The sequence below is a fragment of the Prorops nasuta genome, unplaced genomic scaffold (assembly GCF_024137725.1).
Source record: "Prorops nasuta isolate Cenicafe-Biocafe unplaced genomic scaffold, Cenicafe_Pnas_1.2 PNAS00015, whole genome shotgun sequence".
Taxonomy (NCBI): Eukaryota; Metazoa; Arthropoda; class Insecta; order Hymenoptera; family Bethylidae; genus Prorops; species Prorops nasuta.
Genome location: NW_027116812.1, coordinates 4320845 through 4339432, shown reverse-complemented (window position 1 = coordinate 4339432; position 18588 = coordinate 4320845). Strand labels below are relative to the sequence as shown.

General features: G+C 31.5%; 5 protein-coding genes across 8 annotated transcripts; 3 read left to right on the top strand and 2 right to left on the bottom strand.

The window, feature by feature from the left end:
- The first annotated feature begins 95 nt into the window (after positions 1-95).
- Positions 96-2805, top strand: Nnp-1 (Ribosomal RNA processing protein 1 homolog Nnp-1). Its single transcript, XM_066736391.1, has 7 exons — positions 96-415; positions 498-721; positions 783-953; positions 1032-1214; positions 1289-1563; positions 1680-2406; positions 2507-2805. Exons 1-7 carry the CDS (start codon positions 286-288, stop codon positions 2720-2722), a joined length of 1926 nt encoding a protein of 641 aa, XP_066592488.1. The 5' UTR covers positions 96-285; the 3' UTR covers positions 2723-2805.
- An 18-nt stretch (positions 2806-2823) lies between these two features.
- On the bottom strand, positions 2824-5214 carry LOC136779075 (lysocardiolipin acyltransferase 1-like). 2 transcript variants are annotated; one of them, XM_066736401.1, is made up of 6 exons: positions 5075-5214; positions 4754-4941; positions 4456-4663; positions 4221-4352; positions 3786-4121; positions 2943-3647 (listed from the first exon to the last, which is right to left on the bottom strand). In XM_066736401.1, the coding sequence occupies exons 2-6, from the start codon at positions 4919-4921 to the stop codon at positions 3481-3483; spliced, it is 1011 nt and encodes a 336-aa protein (XP_066592498.1). In that variant the 5' UTR covers positions 4922-4941; positions 5075-5214; the 3' UTR covers positions 2943-3480. The 2 variants fall into 2 exon arrangements, with proteins under 2 accessions (XP_066592497.1, XP_066592498.1); XM_066736400.1 differs by having other exon boundaries at positions 2824-3647; positions 3786-4352.
- On the bottom strand, positions 5075-8955 carry LOC136779074 (regulator of microtubule dynamics protein 1-like). Of its 2 annotated transcripts, none has more exons than XM_066736399.1 (6): positions 8679-8955; positions 7901-8101; positions 7640-7828; positions 7274-7518; positions 6945-7183; positions 5075-6878 (listed from the first exon to the last, which is right to left on the bottom strand). In XM_066736399.1, the coding sequence occupies exons 2-6, from the start codon at positions 8095-8097 to the stop codon at positions 6612-6614; spliced, it is 1137 nt and encodes a 378-aa protein (XP_066592496.1). In that variant the 5' UTR covers positions 8098-8101; positions 8679-8955; the 3' UTR covers positions 5075-6611. The 2 variants fall into 2 exon arrangements, with proteins under 2 accessions (XP_066592496.1, XP_066592495.1); XM_066736398.1 differs by having other exon boundaries at positions 8330-8954.
- A 504-nt stretch (positions 8956-9459) lies between these two features.
- Positions 9460-11495, top strand: LOC136778835 (dynein regulatory complex protein 10-like). The gene is made up of 8 exons (XM_066735963.1): positions 9460-9543; positions 9676-9751; positions 9815-9894; positions 9982-10192; positions 10307-10442; positions 10527-10676; positions 10760-10889; positions 10981-11495. Exons 1-8 carry the CDS (start codon positions 9460-9462, stop codon positions 11173-11175), a joined length of 1062 nt encoding a protein of 353 aa, XP_066592060.1. The 3' UTR covers positions 11176-11495.
- LOC136778855 (uncharacterized) lies at positions 11488-16907 on the top strand. 2 transcript variants are annotated; one of them, XM_066735989.1, is made up of 5 exons: positions 11488-11790; positions 12181-12452; positions 12535-12547; positions 12819-12923; positions 14988-16907. In XM_066735989.1, the coding sequence occupies exons 2-5, from the start codon at positions 12270-12272 to the stop codon at positions 15032-15034; spliced, it is 348 nt and encodes a 115-aa protein (XP_066592086.1). In that variant the 5' UTR covers positions 11488-11790; positions 12181-12269; the 3' UTR covers positions 15035-16907. The 2 variants fall into 2 exon arrangements, with proteins under 2 accessions (XP_066592086.1, XP_066592085.1); XM_066735988.1 differs by having other exon boundaries at positions 12153-12452.
- The last annotated feature ends 1681 nt before the right edge of the window (positions 16908-18588 follow it).

The following is an 18588-nucleotide window of genomic DNA, read 5'->3' as shown; positions in this document are numbered from 1 at the left end:
GCCGAGACCAGCCGAGACTGCCCGAGGGCTGAGGCCCGAGAGGCGAGAGTGCCCGAGCGAGAGTCACGCCAGGCCGCCAGGGGCCAGTTCCGGACTTCCGGACCCGGATCGCTCACGCGGCACGCCGCTTACCACGCGACTTATCTCCGATCTTTAATAATATTTATTGATCAGTCTTTTACGGGTAATAGCGAATTAGGAAAAAATAACTTTTTCGGACGATTTGAAAATCCTAGATAAATTTAAAAATCTTTCCTGACGTCCCCATAAGGTTAATAAAAGAAGATGGCAACCCTAGTTATAGCACAAGAAATCAAATTTGCTCGTTTATTAGCGAGCAATGATAAGAAGGTTAGGTACAAAGTATTAAATAATCTCAAGAAATGGTTGAGTTTCAGAAACAAGAGTTCATTTGGTAAAATTACAACTTAATCTTATCAAAATTAAACATTTTAATTTAAGAAAGCCTAAATTACTAAGAGCAATGCGTTCTTCAGCTTTCACAGAAGCCGATTTTATGAGATTATGGAAAGGATTATTCTATTGTATGTGGATGTCAGATAAGCCACTAGTTCAAGAAGAACTAGCTGAATCTTTAAGTCAAATTATACACTGTTTTCAATCTACTGATGTTATTTTGTTATATATTCAGTGTACTTTGAAAACTTTAGCCACCGAATGGTTTGGAATAGATCATTATAGACTTGATAAATTTGCAATGGTAAGCCTAAAGTTAATTAATTAAAAATAGTTACTGCAAATAATTAATTTTATATCTACAGCTGGTCAGAAGAATATTTCGGCAAATTTTTCAAGTTTGCAAAGATAAAGCATGGGATAAGAAACTAATTGTAGGATTTAGCAAAGTTTTAGAAAATCAATTATTAGATAAGTCAGCTACAATAGGATTCATTATGCATATAAGTGAAATATATTGGGAAGAATTTGCAAAGGTAATAATTGCAGAATTTTAAATATGTAGAATTATCGTATAAAGGTACAAAACATAATTATTGATATTTATTTTATAGATATCCGAGGGAAATGTGTCTGATGGTGTAACATTACAATTTTTAAAACCTTTTATTGTTTATTTAATACAATTGGATGACGAAAGGCAAATCAGACATACTATGCAGCATGTTTTTAGATATTTGATTCATCAGTCTGATATTGGCTTAGATTATAAAGAGAAATTTGAAGCTTGGAAAGAAGTAAGATAATCATGTTCAGCTATTTCAATGATTTTTACTTATAAAATGTGTTAAAATTTTGTATGTCCATATAGGCTGGGTTTCCATGTGGTAATATTGATGTTATGGAAAAAGAAATTGAATCAGAGTTTGATGAGCCAAACGAATCTATTGATGGAAGTGATAATCCAACAGCTGCTATAGTAAATAAAATTCAAAAACCTTTAGATCCACGTGCTGGTAAAGTTGATGTGGAACTACCTCAAATACCTTTTAATGCAAAATATATTGTTAAATTATTGACAAAGCATAAATTTCATTCATTAAATACTACAAAAGGAAGGCGACAGTTGCTTCGTCTTATAAATGAGTATGTATATATATATTATATATATAGAAACTATTTGTAATTATTTTTTTATAAAATAACAATGTGATTAATGAATAAACGAAATGGAAAACACTAAGAAAAATTGGTTTTGTTAGATTTGAGGAGTTGGCAAATGGGAAAATGCCTTTGGGATTAAAACGAGTGCCAATTATGAAAAAAGCAAAAGGAGAAATGAATCTTAAGAAAGCAGCATTACGACTTCTTAAATTTGAACAAGAAATTTATTCCGATACTCCATCCAAGCAGAAGCTTGCTAAGAAGAGAATGTTTGAATATAGTGATGAAGAGAATAAGGAAAAGGAAGCAAAAACCACCAGTAAAAAGCAAAAACTCAATAAGGAAGAAAGCAGTAATGGTATACCTGAGTCGCTTAAAAAAACAAAAAAGAAACTAAATAACATGCATGAGAAATTAATCTCAAAGTCAAAAGAAAATAAACTTAAAAAGGAGAAGAATCAAAATACAAATAACAGAGCATTTAAGGTGAAAGAATCAATAAATAATAATAAAGTAATATCTAAAATAAAACATAAGAAAGTACAGAAGAACAAATTAAATAATAGTAAAGTAAAAGGATTAGCTAATTTAGAGAAATTGAGAAAAAATATTAATAATAAAAAGATTGAGAGCTTTAACAGTGGAAGTTGGGATATTTCAGAGGTGCCTAAGACATCTTTAGCATTAACAATTCCTATTGATGCTAAAGCTGCAGTAACAGCTGCAAAAGTTTTATCACCGGCAGAAAATAAAGCTATAGAAAGTTTAAATGATAAAGATAAATCAAATAGAGCAATAAATTTAGCCACAACTAATAAAGCTAAGGTAACTAAAACGATATATACTTTTAATATTATATACAAACTAAATTTTAAATTCATCATTCTAACCCCCTTAAATAATTTGTATTATTTTCTTATTTTAGACTGTAGAAAAATGTATGAAATCAATAAATATGTCTCCTAAAAAGAAGGTGAAAATAGTTTTGCAACGCAATACCGCTCAACATACATCAGAGTATATTAAAACAATTCGAGAAAATCCTGCAATCCCTTATGATGCTAACAAAAAACCTTCAGTTGGTGTACTAAAAGAAAACCGATTATCAAGTCCGGTAAATCCATTTTATAAAAGATTTTGAATTAATAGTGCTTCATAATTTTAAGGAAAATTAGGTATTAAAGTTTTTAAATAAGGAAATAAATTAATAAAGTTTACAATTTTGATGATTATTTTTATTACTTACATTCACAATACATTCTCACATTGATCTAAAATTTGTAAATTGTAAATACATTCAACATTTCTTTAAAATTATTTAGACAAAGCACTCATAAGTTTTTAATTTTAAAACATTCTGTACAGACACAATTTATATATATATTTATAAGATTATTAATAATTTACAATAAAACTACAAGAAATCTGAAATGATGTAAAATTTGTCAGACATAAGTCACTGATATAAGTTCTATTTTGGCTACAAACTATTGTTTCACACAATCTATAAATTTATATTTTTTTACAATAATTTGATTTAATATTTACTTTGACATATTAGATATTGTATAAAGACACTTAATAATTTCTACAATTTGAATAATCTATTTGACACTTACTATTCATACTTTTTGGCACAAGAATTCACTTTTTTACTGTTAAGAAATCATTGTATAATTTTGTTCTTCTTTGCATATTTAATCTGTCTGTTCTTAGAAAGATTAATGTCTTCTAAAATTATATGTGTCAATGCATATAATTCTATTTGGATATGAAACTATTTTATACATTAAAATTTTTCATCAAATCAAAGTTCTATACTAAATGCTAAAATTAATTTGTATATTATTATCACAGTGTATAGGTGATGCGTTATCTACATCCTTATGAAAAAGTATATCAGTTATTTTTATAATGACAAAAAAGTGTTCTCCATTTCCAATACCAGTTCATTTCAATTTCATGAAAACCATTGGTAAGTAGAGATATTCCAACAAACAGCAATGCATTAAATAACGCCCACAATCGAAATAATGGAGATACAATCAGGAATATTAATGTTAAGCCTGAAATTTATAATATGCTTATTACACTCTTTTAAATTCTATCTTTTTTTAATCTATAGCATATATAAGATTTGAAATTTTCGTTTTAAACGAGAAAGAGATTTTTATGATATTAGAGTCAATCAAAGATATTCGTACCTGTTAATAAACTCCAAAAGAAAAGAGCAGCATGTAGAGGTACCAATTTTGTCATTGGCCATGCTTGATCAGAAAATGCTTTTTTCTTGTAAAATTGTTCTAATGTGTTTTCTTTGCAAAGCCATCTATTTTCTAACCAATTGCGAAGCGTAACATCTTGTGTTGGAATATTTACAGATGGTATTCGTTCAATATGAAAGTGCACTTCTTTTGGAAATTTACCAGTTATTAAGTCAATCTCCGTTTGTGGCACAGAATCAGGATAGGCTATTGTTAAGTCATATACAGCATCAAGAAAATTTGCTTGTTGAAACAGCTGAACAAGATATGAGAATCCTGTTGTTTTTGGGTGTAAAGTATAAGAATATTGAGGCATTTTATGTTCTAAAGCATATTTGTCTGATCTTTGTTTACTATTAACTGTCAGGTCTGTACCTTCCGGAAAAATTAATATTTGTGTACGTCGAGAAAGTGCTATCAAATAATTTAAAGCTCTGGATATACGTCCTTTATCTTCATCCCAATTTCTCGTTATGTAAAGAAATCCATTAATCTGCATTGTCCAGCCTGCACAATAATTAAAAAATATTTATAGAATTCTGTAATTTGCAATCATAGATTTCTTATATTTTTAATGCACAGTTGCAAGTATTACAACATTAAGTATTACCTGGACCTGGAATATGTTTTATAGGATCTTTCAAAACAAATTTGAGCTTATGCTGTCCTATGCTTGGTAGGCATGCTTGATACATAGCTGCCCATAGAAAATTCCAATCAACTCTTGTTCTGTGATTCATAATAAGCACAGCTGATTCATTAGGATGAATATGATCTCCCGAAACAGCAATTTTTATACCAAATGTGTGTAAAAGGGCCTGTGAAAAAAGGTTTTAATTTATTAAAGAATGTGATTGTAATATACACAGACAAACATCAGAAATAAATTCATAATAATAAATACTTACAGCTGGGTATAATTCCCAACAGGAGAATAAAAAATCTCCACATTTGCGAAATTTGATCGGGCTGAGAATTAATAATGGTAACAAAGGGCAAGCGATCATTAAAAATCCAGACAGTATGCTACCATACCACAAAGCACAATAAATGATACCTAGTATGGTCCCTTTCATTTTTGTAAGAGAGGTTTTTTCTATAAAATAGATAGTCATTTATTCATTGTTAAGAAAATTTCTCACATTATTTAAACAGTAAAAGAAACACGAATCATATCGGAGAAAGGAGCAAAAGTTGGAATTAATATTTTGAGAATTGAAATTACTTACACTTTAAGGAATAAAAATGTCACACATTATTAATACTTGTATATTATTTTTCCGTTGTGCAATGCAAATTTAATTTAAAAAAATAGAATTTAGTTCAACTTAACCCTGGAATTCGTATTTTTAAATGAGCCAAGTTCACGACACATTTGTAACTGGGAATGATTCGTTAAACGAAATTAAAGTTCTTATTTGGCTTCGGCGAAATCCTGTTCAGTAGAGGGGCTTCACAGAACCACCCCTTTCAAGCTCTCACCCTCTTCTCGCTATGCTCTCAACCTAGTATCTACTAAGTACAGGGATGCTGTTTTGGACCGTTATTGATTTCTAGGGGCTCGGCGAGCCCGTTACAACAGTGAGACGGTCCTATATATTTTTTTTCTATCCTTCAATAATTTTGTTGCAATTGCAGATACAAAGTTCAACTGCTCATATCTGATAATGTCAGGCAAATTAGCTCCTTTTAAGTAATTCACTAATTGATAAGAGACCAATTATTTATTGCGCAACAAGTATTTTGATGTATTTTTGTGTTAAAAATTGCCAACTTGCTTATTCTTGAATGAAAATTATTACTTTACTTATCCTAATAATAATTCTTCGTTTCCTTTTTGGTCATATATAATTGCAATTAATCAAACGATCATAATATGTCTGTTAACAAAATTTGATTTCAAGTTTCTTAAATCTTTAAATAGTTCTTAGAAAACTAAATTTTATTAACAATGATTTATCATTGTACTCCTTAGGAGATTATTTCTTAGGTTACTTAATGTAGAACTAAATATATAAATGGATTGTAAGTCTGTTGTAACAAAGTAGCTAAATATATTTTATTAAAAATGATTGGATATAGCTACAAATAAACCACAAATTTAACCCACTCTGTCCTTAAAAATACAAACAATTGTAACAAATTCCTTGCGATTTCTTATGATTAATGAAGATAGGACGAATCACTTTATGTAAACATCACTCTTTTAATTGCACTCTAAATTAATAAACTTGAGCAGTTTTCCTTTTATCGGTTAACCCTTCAGTGACGGAAGTACGTATATACATTAATTGAAGAGCGTTAATGTAAATGATTTTTACAATTAATAAAATGTATTATATGTCAAAAATTTGGCTAGTTATACCTTTTTGTCATTTAAAATTAAAACAATTATCTATATACTTGTCACAACTTCGTATAAATTTGCTGGTCATTTGATATTTGCACCATTATCGCTATAAGTTTTTCCGATCGTAACTAAAGGGTTACATTCTATTGCGTACAGAAGATAATTTTTAGTTTATTTAATAAGTCCGATTTTGTTAATTGAGTAGAATTAGTTGTTTAATTCAATCACCTAAATAATAGTAATAAACTATTTTTGCCATGTATGATCTACAATGATTGATGAGCGAGTTCGTTTCGTTAAAAATTCATAGCGTGTCAGAATATGTAAAATTATGAGTAAAATGCTATTGATTTACCTAGAACCATACAATAATTATGCTTTGTCAAGTAATATATGTGTAATACGAAATCGTCTTGCTACAAATCATACATAGAATATTTGTCAAGTAATTCCATAGCTTCCAATTGTACCTTACGATCTACTATGTCTCGAATTGGTTCGTCGCGGATTTTCTTTAACCAAAATACAGCCTCTTCAAATTGATTAATTGCTATATATGATTTACTAAGAAATAAGCGGTTTTCTAAATGTGGCTTTGATGCGAATTTTTCAGCCTGTTTGAAGCTTTCAATGGCATCGTCAAATGTAGCACTAGGGGGCTCTGAGAAAAAAGTCGCTGCCATCTGTATAAATGCAAGAATTTAATGCCTTTAGCCTTACTTCAGTTTCAAAAACTGAAACAAAATTACCTTTCGCTGTATCCAAGATAAGCTTGTTACTTCATATTTAAATCTTCCAATTAAATGATGCAAACCAGAATCTTCAGGTCTAATTTCTAATGCACGATCCACATGAGTTTTGAAGGTATAACCATTTTTAATTTTTTCAGCTATTGTTACATAGTCCCCTAGTAATCCAATCAGAATAGCATACCATTTGTGAAGATCTGCATCATTTATGTGTACCATATCTTTGCAAGCTTCAATTCCTACAATATTTAAAATAAAATAGGTGGAAAAAAGTATTATTTTCAATGATATAATATATACAATCCTAATGGCTACTAACAAAGTATTACCTTTTTCTATTATCTCTTTCTTCTTATCATTATCTGTTAAACAAGCTGAGTAGTCATGACAAGCTCTAGCAAATCTCCATGCAATTTCTACATTTTTAGGGTGATTATTCAATAAAGTTTGTAGCTTGTTATATATAGCTTCTTCTAACGAATAGTCTTCAATTTCTGCTGCTTCTATTTTATTCTCAACTTGCCGGTCAATATCAGACAATTCATTAAGTATTCCATTTATAATATTTGAAGTCCTAGATTAACTATTAAATTTTTAATCTTGTCCACTTATTTAACTTTTCTGATGAAACTGTTATTATCTAATATTTCATTTCTATTTATTTCTATATATTTATAAATAATAAATAAACAAACCTGAAGTCATAACCAGAAGCAATATCACTGTCTGAACAATCAAAAAATTCGTCATCACCTATTTCTGTTCCTGCTATAGAGTAGCAATCAATATCTGTCTCAATATCTGTTGCAGTATATGTATTATCATTAGAAAGTGATCTAGTTCTCATTGCTTTTCTTTTTTTCCTCTTCTGGTTCTGTAGAGCCCTAAGTATGGAAATAAATGTTTATTACACTATATACAAAATAAAATAATTATTAAAAAAACTATATTTTCACTTTAATTCTTCTAGTTCAGACTCCAATGCAGCAAGTTTCTCATTTGTAGCTTTGAGATTTGCATTTGTCATACTGTGCTCTTCTTGTTGTTGTATTCTTGCTATGATAAAAAACATAGCACTGCTTATAACGCCAATAGTAGCTCCAATAGTTACTGCGAGCATATTGGTATTAAAAAAATTGTTCGCGTTGCTCATGATTCTGCAAAATTAAAACACATTTTAACATACAGAGGAAATTCTACAAAATACTGTTAAACTTGTTATAAATATTATTTTTATCTAACTATCTTGTATAGCTTTGATCTATTATATTTTGGATAACTAAATCTTACTATCAAAAAACTATGCAGCAAATATTTTATAAAGAACAAGCAGAATTGCATATTGTATCTAAAGTAATACATATTTGATCTATTGTAAATATTACCGTAATTATCCTGACTTTTTATTTGTGTATGAAAAGTATTCTTCAATTATTGTATAAGCACTTGATGAACTTTGACTAGTTACTTATTTTCACTAAACTCTCCTTTCAAAATTTCTGATAACAAATTTGTTATACATTTTAAATAATTAAAATATTACAGTTATTGAGAAAAGTTTATCAAATCGCCAATACATATCACAATAGCCGGTTAACTGAGAGGTTAGATGGGTTAAGTAGTCTTACATAAAAATACTTGATGTACAGATGAAATATCTTTTAATAATAACTAGTAACAATACTAAACAATTAATTTTAAAGGCAAAATATATTTGGAGAATCCCGGTTATACCAATTTGCTGTCGTAATTTTGTAGTTTACATATGGACTGGTGCCTCTTATCACTATCGTTAATCTGAGTATCATGAAGTAGCAGGATCAAGGCTTCTAGTACAACCGAGTACAGCGAATGTTTCCAAAACAGGTCCTCCACTTCCTCCACTCTACCACTCTCGTAACTTTCCGTTTTTGCTAGGATTACATAGGCACTTGTATAATTTGCGTTTAAACAAATTATTTAATTATTGTTAAATGAAACTATGTTTACAAGTATGTGTAATGAAGGAGAAAAGGAAAGGGAAGATTACGGAAATGGTGGGGGACGTACTTTGGAAACATTCACTGCACCCGATTGTACATACATTGACTTATCTGCACTCACACCTTATTTTTCTTACATTTATATATTTACAAAAATTTTTTTTGCAAACACACACTTAACTTCTTTAAAAATTATCTATTATATGTAAAATAAAAAAAATTTTAATTTTGCACCAAAAAATTGTTACAATTTTTTAAAAATGTATAATAGTATATTTTATACTTTCTTGTATTTCCGATATAAAAAGCACAAAAAGCATATATATAATTATGCGTTACTTGAAATTTCAATGCTATGAGATTGAATATGTATATACGCACGTAGGCGTGTTGCGCGGGCAAATCGTTCAAATATGTTTACCATAGTAACCCCTGAGGCAATTGAAGAAGGTGTATAAAACACTTAAAAACACTGTGCATTGCTGATGTTCTGTGCTCTCTATGTTTGTTATAAAATTTTTGTTTTTATAAGTATGAATGAGAGTAGTAATTGCATATCTGAAAATAAAAATTACAAGCAATTATTGTCGAGGCTTATCTTGAAGATACAAATATGGGTATTTCTTTTTATTGAGTGGATTTTATATTTGAAGAATTGAACGAACTTTAATACAATACTTACATATATTTTTATTCATTTAAGCACATTATTGTTATGATTATTATAAACAAGTGATCTCTTTTAATAGGCTTGTTCGACAATTATCTTTAATGATGAAAACTTTGACGAGATTCTTGTTGAATTAAATAAAACGAAATCGACAGGTAATATTATATATTATTAAATCTTTATTTGTGTTGATTTTTAAATAATAACTGTTATCACAGATGGAGAGGTTCTGAAAAGATCATATCAAGAGGGATTGAAAAACTCGAATTCTTGTCCTAAATTATTAGAAATTTTAGAGGTGAGTGACATTATAAAGTATGATTAAAAATAGTTAGCAAAATTAGTTCGAAATAAAGTTTATAACGATTAATCTACGTTTATACAGGATCTCTGCGTATACTTTGAGGATAATAATAAGCTGAAAAACTTCGAGAACGACATCTCGTGGTCGATGAAGGAATTTATTCGTGGGATACGAACTATAAAGGAATTCGCGGAGACTCGTATGAGAAGAACGGCAAAAATGCAGAGAATTACTGAAATGAGATTGCGTAATTGCGATATTGAAATGCATCGAGCAATAACGGAAGTGAAGCGTATGTAGAATTAATCAATTTAAACACTCCATTATTTATATCATCTCTTTTATAAGTTCATGTTTGAAATATTTTACGAAAACGAATGTTAACTAAAATAAAAGATTTAAATAGATTTTCAATCGAATCTCGATGAAGAAGTTGACCGTTTCAGTAAGGTCATTGGTCCGATCAACGATGAAATAAACAAAGTCGAGTTAGCGGTAATTAAAATTAGGGGAGACTATAAAGAGTTATTGTCTAAAGAAGTGTATGTAAATATATAAAAGAGTTTCCTCGGTCGTGATCTTTCAGTTAAAAATTGTTTATCAGATCGTTTATAATTTTTCTACAGTGAAAAGTCCGAGGTAGAAATGTCGGCGTCGAACGAGTTGATAAGACAGACAAAGCTAACCTTAGAAGTAGAAAATAATAGGAGAGAGAAAGGTATTTTGTTAAAGCAGCTGGAAATTTTGAAAAGAGAGGAAGAGATTCAGTTACAACGGTAGGTGTATTTGTAAGCATTGACAAATTGGGATGATCATTAAGGCTAAAACGAAACTTTCCCTTATTTTGTACTAATTTTAGTCTTCGAGTGGAGAAGAAATATGCTGCTGTAATTTGTAAATATGACAATGACATTGGTAAATATTATTCATCATCGAATCGTTTAAAGAGCGAGTTGGATTATCTCTGCAATCAAGTAACTTTCATGAAGGTGTGTTTTTATGCAATGCCACTGAAAACTGCAGTTCAGCAAAAATGATAATAATATATAATAAGACTATTTGTGTGTTTTCCTCGCAAAGGATCGTGCAGTGAAACATCGAATTTTGTACGAGAAGCTAAAAGCCGAACGAGACCTCGCCATTATGGCCATGTTCGCAAAAAGAATGGAAAATCTTCAGAAAAATTACGCGGCGAAAGTTATTCAGAAAACGTGGAGAGCCTATTTCGAGCGTACCACTTTGCGAAGAAAGAAGAAATCACGAAAGAAGCAATAAAATCGTAAACGATCGTATACTCGCGATGTTGAATAAACATAAACAGTATTATAAAGATGAGACGGAAGTCTCACTCTTTTCGTCATTTCATTAAAAAAAAAATGTATCGTACATTCGACGAAAAATAATTTAACGAGTATTTTGAAAAGAGTAAATTGCTGAATTGGACTAAAATATACGACCGAGCAAATGAGATTTTGGATTGAAATGGTGAGGCTGAATTTACCAAGGGTGTGTATGGGGTTATCCGAGCAAGTGTAGCGCATGCTCGGTGATGGATTGGGAGAGGTGGGGGTGGGAAATAAGGATTGGTTGGGGTAGGTAGGTACAGTAGGTATGATATTCGGTTGAAAATATAAGTGCAGAGACGGATTAAAAGTTAGCTTAGCTTGCTTGGCAATATAGTTCCAAGAATCAAGCCAGTGGAATGTAGGATTAATACCGGGCAAACCGAAACGCAACGTCAACAAAAACAGCTAGTGAGACTAAAAGGCACTAACACATCAACGCTTCTGATCCACCAACAGCCACCATATTTATCAACCGTATTTCGTTCCGTTGCCACCAACCCAATTTCTCCAGTAATAATCTCCCAAACTTTCGGCTCTGCTTTTGGTACGTTGTCTATTATTGAAATTGTGTGAATTTGGTTAGTATTGTTGAATATACGTTCGTTATTGCTATTATTATTAATAACTGTCTGTGTCGAATAGTTTTATTGGAAAAAATTATTTCATCGCTCGTCAGTTTTCCGAAAAATACATCGCTGATGTTTGATATTTGCTCATATCAAAGCCAGTGTAAATGTAAATAAATGAGAGTCAATATAATCGATAGTGGAGGCACAGTATGCATTGTTGTTTACAAAAATCATTGGAAACCCGAACAAGTTCCCTTATATTATAACGTCTCGTTCGTCAATCATGAAATATATAGTTTTAGAGTGGCTGATACTAATAGACTTATTGATTTTGAAGGTTTTATTTGGGAAAATGTTGACGATAGGAGAGGACCGTATAAAGGGAGATGCTGCGTGAAGTTGCGTCAAGAGAAAAGGAAAGCAGAATCGAGTAGGAAAAGACGAGGGAAGGATTATGTCGGCTTATCAGAGGCCGATAATCGAGGAGCACGAGAGGAGTCTGATGACCGGAAGTCTCGAGGAGCGGAAGGAAGCATTCAAGGAGGATGAGGAGTTGATGAGAGAAACGACCAAATTCATAAGTGAGGTTATCGAAACGGCCACGACGGAAGCCACCAAAAGAAAGCTTCAGGCTGAGGTAACCTCTCTCTTAAAATTCTATAATGATTGCAATGGCGTAGAACCGGAAAAGATGGTTGAAGGATGAATTTTGTTTTCAGGGCGCTGGCGAAGGTAAAGAAATTCTTTTGTCCCTGTTAATGGCTTGCGATTGGCGGTCGAGTCACACGTGTTGTTTATGTTTCATGTAGCTTCGTAGGTAGAGAAAAAAGCGTGACAAAAAAAAAAAGAATATAAAGAAACTGTGTCACATTAACGTTTAAATTAAATTGTACAATTTGCTCGCGTACTGAGAGTTGGTAGAATTTTTTGAGCTATTGTGATTTTCTCAAAAGTATGTTGTTATTAATTGATTTGATTAAACGAGAGAAATGCATGTGCGCAGGCGGTAGATTGAAGGGAGGCGATACCATCGCTGGCTGGAACAACCGTGCCCGTGGCTTCTGCAATCGAATTCTGAATGCACTTTGCCCATGCTTCACCAACAATGGTAAATCCTAGAATGAGTAATGAGTAATGACGTAGCTGGATCCTACGCTGTATTGCCAATTCGGAGCTTCCGCTCTCTTTATCTATCTTTCTATCTATCTATATCTATATCTATCTATCTATCTCTGTTTTTTATCCTCCTTGCGCGTGCTTTATGCATTGTGCCCATCGTCACCTTGATTCCATCTCTCTTTGCCATTATTTTCATCGCCGTCATTATCATCATCATCATCATCACCATCATCATCATCATTATGACCAGCTCAATCGTCATCAAACGACATCACACATATCAGTATTTCAATTTGTATAATAACAAACCTTTATCATGTAAACAACTAAGAACGTTTAAGCAGTTTATAATTAATTGTTATATACGACCAATTCATCGTTAATCGTTGTTAGAATTAGAATGATCGTTGTCCTTGTTATTGAAACTTTTGAACCAAAACAGAAACGTGAAATGTGATTAATATTTAGCTTCAGTATGCGTCACTCGACGGAAAGTATAACGAACGATAATCACTGATACTTTAAATAGGGCACAATTTAACGGATTCAATATATTATTATGCTATTTATTAACATGAAAGTATTGTAATTGTAAGAATAAACTTTTTATCCGCGACCACACAAAATTCTCACAAAAATATCAATGTTTTTGTTTCTGTTTTTTTTTGTGAATTTTTAGTATATCGATCGATAGTTCGTTAAACCCTTAACGAGCACGCTCCAATTAACTTGAACGGACGATATTGGCGTCTAAAAGAAGAGCGCTTTTTAAAAGCTTACAGAATTTTGCTTTTTATTTAAAAGAATTCTCTAAAATTCATTGTAGACCCTTTTTACAACAAGAATTACCAAGGTTTTTCAATCTTGTTAATATTTTTAATATATGGAAATACTTTACTTGTAAATTTAAGTAAATATTGCCAAGCTTTGAAAATTTAGCTTTGGTAATTTTTGAAAAGTATCCATATCAAACTTCAAGTACGAATCTTTCGCTCGAAGAAAGAAGCAATTGAGGCAAGGGAGATAAGAAGAGGATGAAATAATTGGAAGAAGGTAGGTGTATCGAAACCATGACTGAGACTTCACAATTGCTTTTATTAATATCCCTCGTAATTCCTCTAAATATAACTCTAGATTCATTCCTTCATCGTAGAATAAAAGTAGGATAGACTAAATGGAAGAAGAAGCCATGATTTTAGTAGTTATTGTAGAGCAAAATATTTCTCTAAATTCACTAGATGAGAAAAAAATCATATTTTTTGCATTCATCACAGAGCAATCAAATTTATCTGAATAGAATTATGAAATTACTGACCGAATGTAAAGTCAGAATAAAATTCACTCGAAGAGAAAACAGCATGATTTTTGCATTTATCTTCGGGCAATAAAAATTGTTTACGTGAAAATATGAAAACACTGATTCATCGCAGATTTACAATTAAATTGATTCGATAAGAGACAAAAATTTTGGTTTTCGCAGCTATCGTAATGTTGTCTTAATCTGAATAATTATTCATCGTATAAAAAACATATAATATCTACAAAGAAAATGAAAGTTTGCTTTAACAAGTCTATTTTTGTTTGCAATGGTTTGAAAAGTTGGATGTTTCGGGAAAAGTATAACCGATGTCCAGCTCACGTGTAACTTAACTTTTACAACTTGGCGCAACACTCTACTAAGTCTCCTGATAGACTCGATAATATAAAAGAAAAATCATAGAGCAACAATTTTGTCTGAATAAAATTCTGGATTCACTTATTCATCCTAATATAAGACTAAAATTCATTTGCCGAAAGATAGAGAATCACGATTATTGCAGTCATCGTGTAAGAATCATCATGACCTTCCTTGCACGTGACTATATGCGCACAATGCAAAATCACACCGCGTCGAGATGTATAACAATAATAAAGAAGAAGAGATTTTTGGCACGCGTGGAAAGAAAAAGAAAAATGGAAAGTGGCTTGCGGTGCATGTTGGACTCCAAAAAATCGATGTATTCGTTAATCGGAAAGCGTGTCTCGTATATATTAAAATTCTGAATTCTTTTAGAGCTGTTAGCCTGGACGCCGTTCCGGTATCGATTCTCAAGACCCTAACCCTCTTCCGGCTCAGCCCGCGACCAAAGCCAAGCTCAAGTGCTTGGAGACGTTAATTCTACTGGATAAAATCGAATAAACTAATATCCGACGAATTTTCACCGTTCGGACTGAAATTCGGACGTCGTATCGGGCAAAAATCTGCAATCAACACATTGAAGCCTTCCATTCTTCCACAGGCCAGCAAATTCTACATGATACAACGTAGCTCAACATTTTCATCTGGCACATCTTCCCATCTCTACAAATGTATCCTTAATATACGTATATATATATATATATAAATAACTGTATTTGCCACCCTTCCGCCAATCGATAATTACTGACTAATTGGCTCAAAGAATTCTTAGCAATTATATATATATATATATATATATATCATTGTTTATTAAGTTTTTCCTTGCGTTCTCAATATTACTTTTAATAAAAATAGAGCGAGGGGCAATAAATATTACATCCGTCATAAGCTGTTCATCACCGTATTTCTAAAAAAACGGAAAGAAAAATCCAATTGAAAATTTTCGATATAGCTTTACTTTTCTATATCCGAGGTGAAATTTTTCTAAATTTTTGTCTGCTATACTATACTGTTGCTCAAAAGGAGAGGCACAAAAAGTGAAGGCATTGATGGTGGGGCATTGGGTCTTAGCGATAAGACAGCTATTTTTTGACTCTATCTATATACATATATGGTATATTGCGTATATGTACGCTTTGAATGTTAAATACCAATTGATGTTTATACATAAAATCTCGAGAGCGACACTGAATGCGTTTTCTGCATTCAGAGAACACGCTTGTTTAGTATTGTACTACATAGACTTACTATAATGTATATATATTAATATAATTGATATAATTATTAGATTTAGAGAAAAGCACACAAGGAACTTAAAAGCTGCATTCTACAACCTACCATAAAGGTCACTAATCAAACCGTATAAGTGTTCGGGGGATGTATAGAGCAATAGAGTGACGATTGTCCAAAATGCATTTTTTCGAGGAAAACCAAATGGAAAAAGTCATTTTTCTTTCATAGAATTTAAGGAGATGCAATAAGTAGCAATCAGCGTGTGGTATATAAATGTGATAAAATTATACATAGAAAAAGAGAGATAGAGAGAGGAAAAGAGAGAAGAGGAGAGTGATTTAGATATCTTGTTAGTCGAGGAGTCAGGGGATGCTTAGATTTAGATCTGTGTATTTGTAAATACGTGTATGTATGTGTATGAATGTATATAAAATATAACTCTTCGCTATAAGGAGTCTCAACTAGAGAGGAAAATCAATAATTTGACCTATGAGAAAATTGAAATACACTTATTTGTAGTGTTATTTCACTGATTTTCCCCACTTTGCCCCCCCCCCCCTTTATTATATATGCGTACATTATAAACACATTCTCATCAGTTTCCTGGCAACTTGTTTCATAACTCTCTCTCTCTCCCTCTCTCATTCTATATATCTATCTATCTCTCTTTTTGACATAGAAGTCATACGTGCTGCGCGTTCACGTAAGTGCAAATGAAAATCAATAAAATTTCTCCATCCAGTTGTAAAGCGTACTAACAGAATGTGACGCGTTCACCTTGTAAACACACTCTAGTTGTATACTACCGAACTTTCAGATATGACAATCAAAAAAGGCTAATCTTTTCGGTATACATACACACGTACACAAAATTAATCCTATTCGATGTAACAATGACTAATCCTATAACATCCTTTGTCGTCAATGGATAGCTGTTTTTTTGTCCAGTAAAGGAATCCAATTGAGACAATTACCAAATTATTGCGGATTGAGACCTAGACACTTATACCCATTTGATGTAACAATAACAAATCTTTACATAATATTAATAAATGATAATGAACAATAATCGATACTCTACAAAAAGTTTCTTTATTTCTTTTTTTTAATTTTTCAATTCTATTTTTATAAATATAATTGTTTTTTGAGTCATGAAAATTGCGGCAGACTGAAGCTAGCAATCAAAAATAGCATTAGCTCCTGAATGTGGCTTACATATCGTCATTATATACTAGATCATACTCTTGACTCAACAAAATTCTGCTGTAAAATCCTCACTTAACAGTGATTTAAACAAATTCACAGAAGCTTCAAAATAATTAATTAAAAAATGGTATTCGCAAATTTCATGGAATAGGGGAGGGGGGGGGGGGTGAAGGCAGGATTGTAGAAAGCAATTTTTTAAACAATAGTCGTTTATCTTCTAAGAAGACATAAGATGGTATTATCATTTTGACCTTGAAGACTGATTTGAAAACTATACGAAGATCGACCTGACTTTTTTAAATATCAGCCTATATAATTTTACATATTTTTGTAGTCAATATCAACAGTTTTCCAAACCATTATTTGATTTTTTTTCACTTGGTCGTTCATGAGATATTTTGATTTCAAATTATAAGTGAGCGATTGTTGTGTGTGTGTGTGTAACGTTCACCACCTCAGACAAAAGAACATCTACACACAACATCACAAATCCAGATATCTTGTGAACGCTCCAAAAATCTAATACCATTGACCCTTAACGTTCGGCTGCCAGCTTCAACCAGCTACCGAAACTACTTGGTTACCAACAATCTTATTATCGATCTATCATGCATCGTCGTGAAGTCGGTAATGAAACTGTAGTGTTGTTTAATCGTTGACGTACACTGGCTAGAAAATCTACAGACTTGTGAGAAAAATGCAAGATTTTGGATAAATCGTTAGATGCTTGAATGTGTAGTGAGTTTGTAAAGGATTTTATTTATTTATTCTTTAAGACACAAAAAATTTGTTTTCCGAAAAGGATTAAAGGTTAGAAATTGTGAAAAGTAGGCATGAGCGGCTACCAAAGGAATATAATAGGCGATGCGACGTCCGAAAGTGGAGAACCCAGCAATTCTGCCAACAAGGGTCCAGTGGAAAAAACTGCTGTTGAGTCAGACAAGATCTCCGTCTGCTGTTTGACTACTCAGGACTTACAGGCAAAATTAGCCCAGAGACGCGTCAAATTAGATGCGGCAGGACTCCAGAAAGAGGACAGGGTTCTACGTTCCCTTGCTAATTGCTTTCATCAACATGTGCCCAAAAAATATGTGCTTAAAAGTAGTAAAAAGACATTCGTCAATCTTGACTCCAAACGGTAAACAGTTTTACAAATGTATTTTAATCTTCAAAATTTTATTATTGTACAAAACGAATTTCAAACTTTATTTCTCATTCTTCCAAATTAATTTTATCATTTTGTTAGAGAAATACCACAAATTTTGTTAATAATAATTATAATAACAAGTTGCTATTGCAGCATGATTGATCTTATTTCATAACTTATATCAATCTCTTCTAATTTAATTATATCAATTTCGTTTAAAAATAGTCTAAATAGATTTTTCGTATAATAATTAAAGGAATGAACTATTATTTTTAGAATTAATTCAACAAATGAAAAATATATAATTGGTAAGTGTTATAAATTTAAAAAAATATTTATTTATAGTAAACTGGAGGAGGATGACCCCTGCATATGCGAGAACACTAAGAA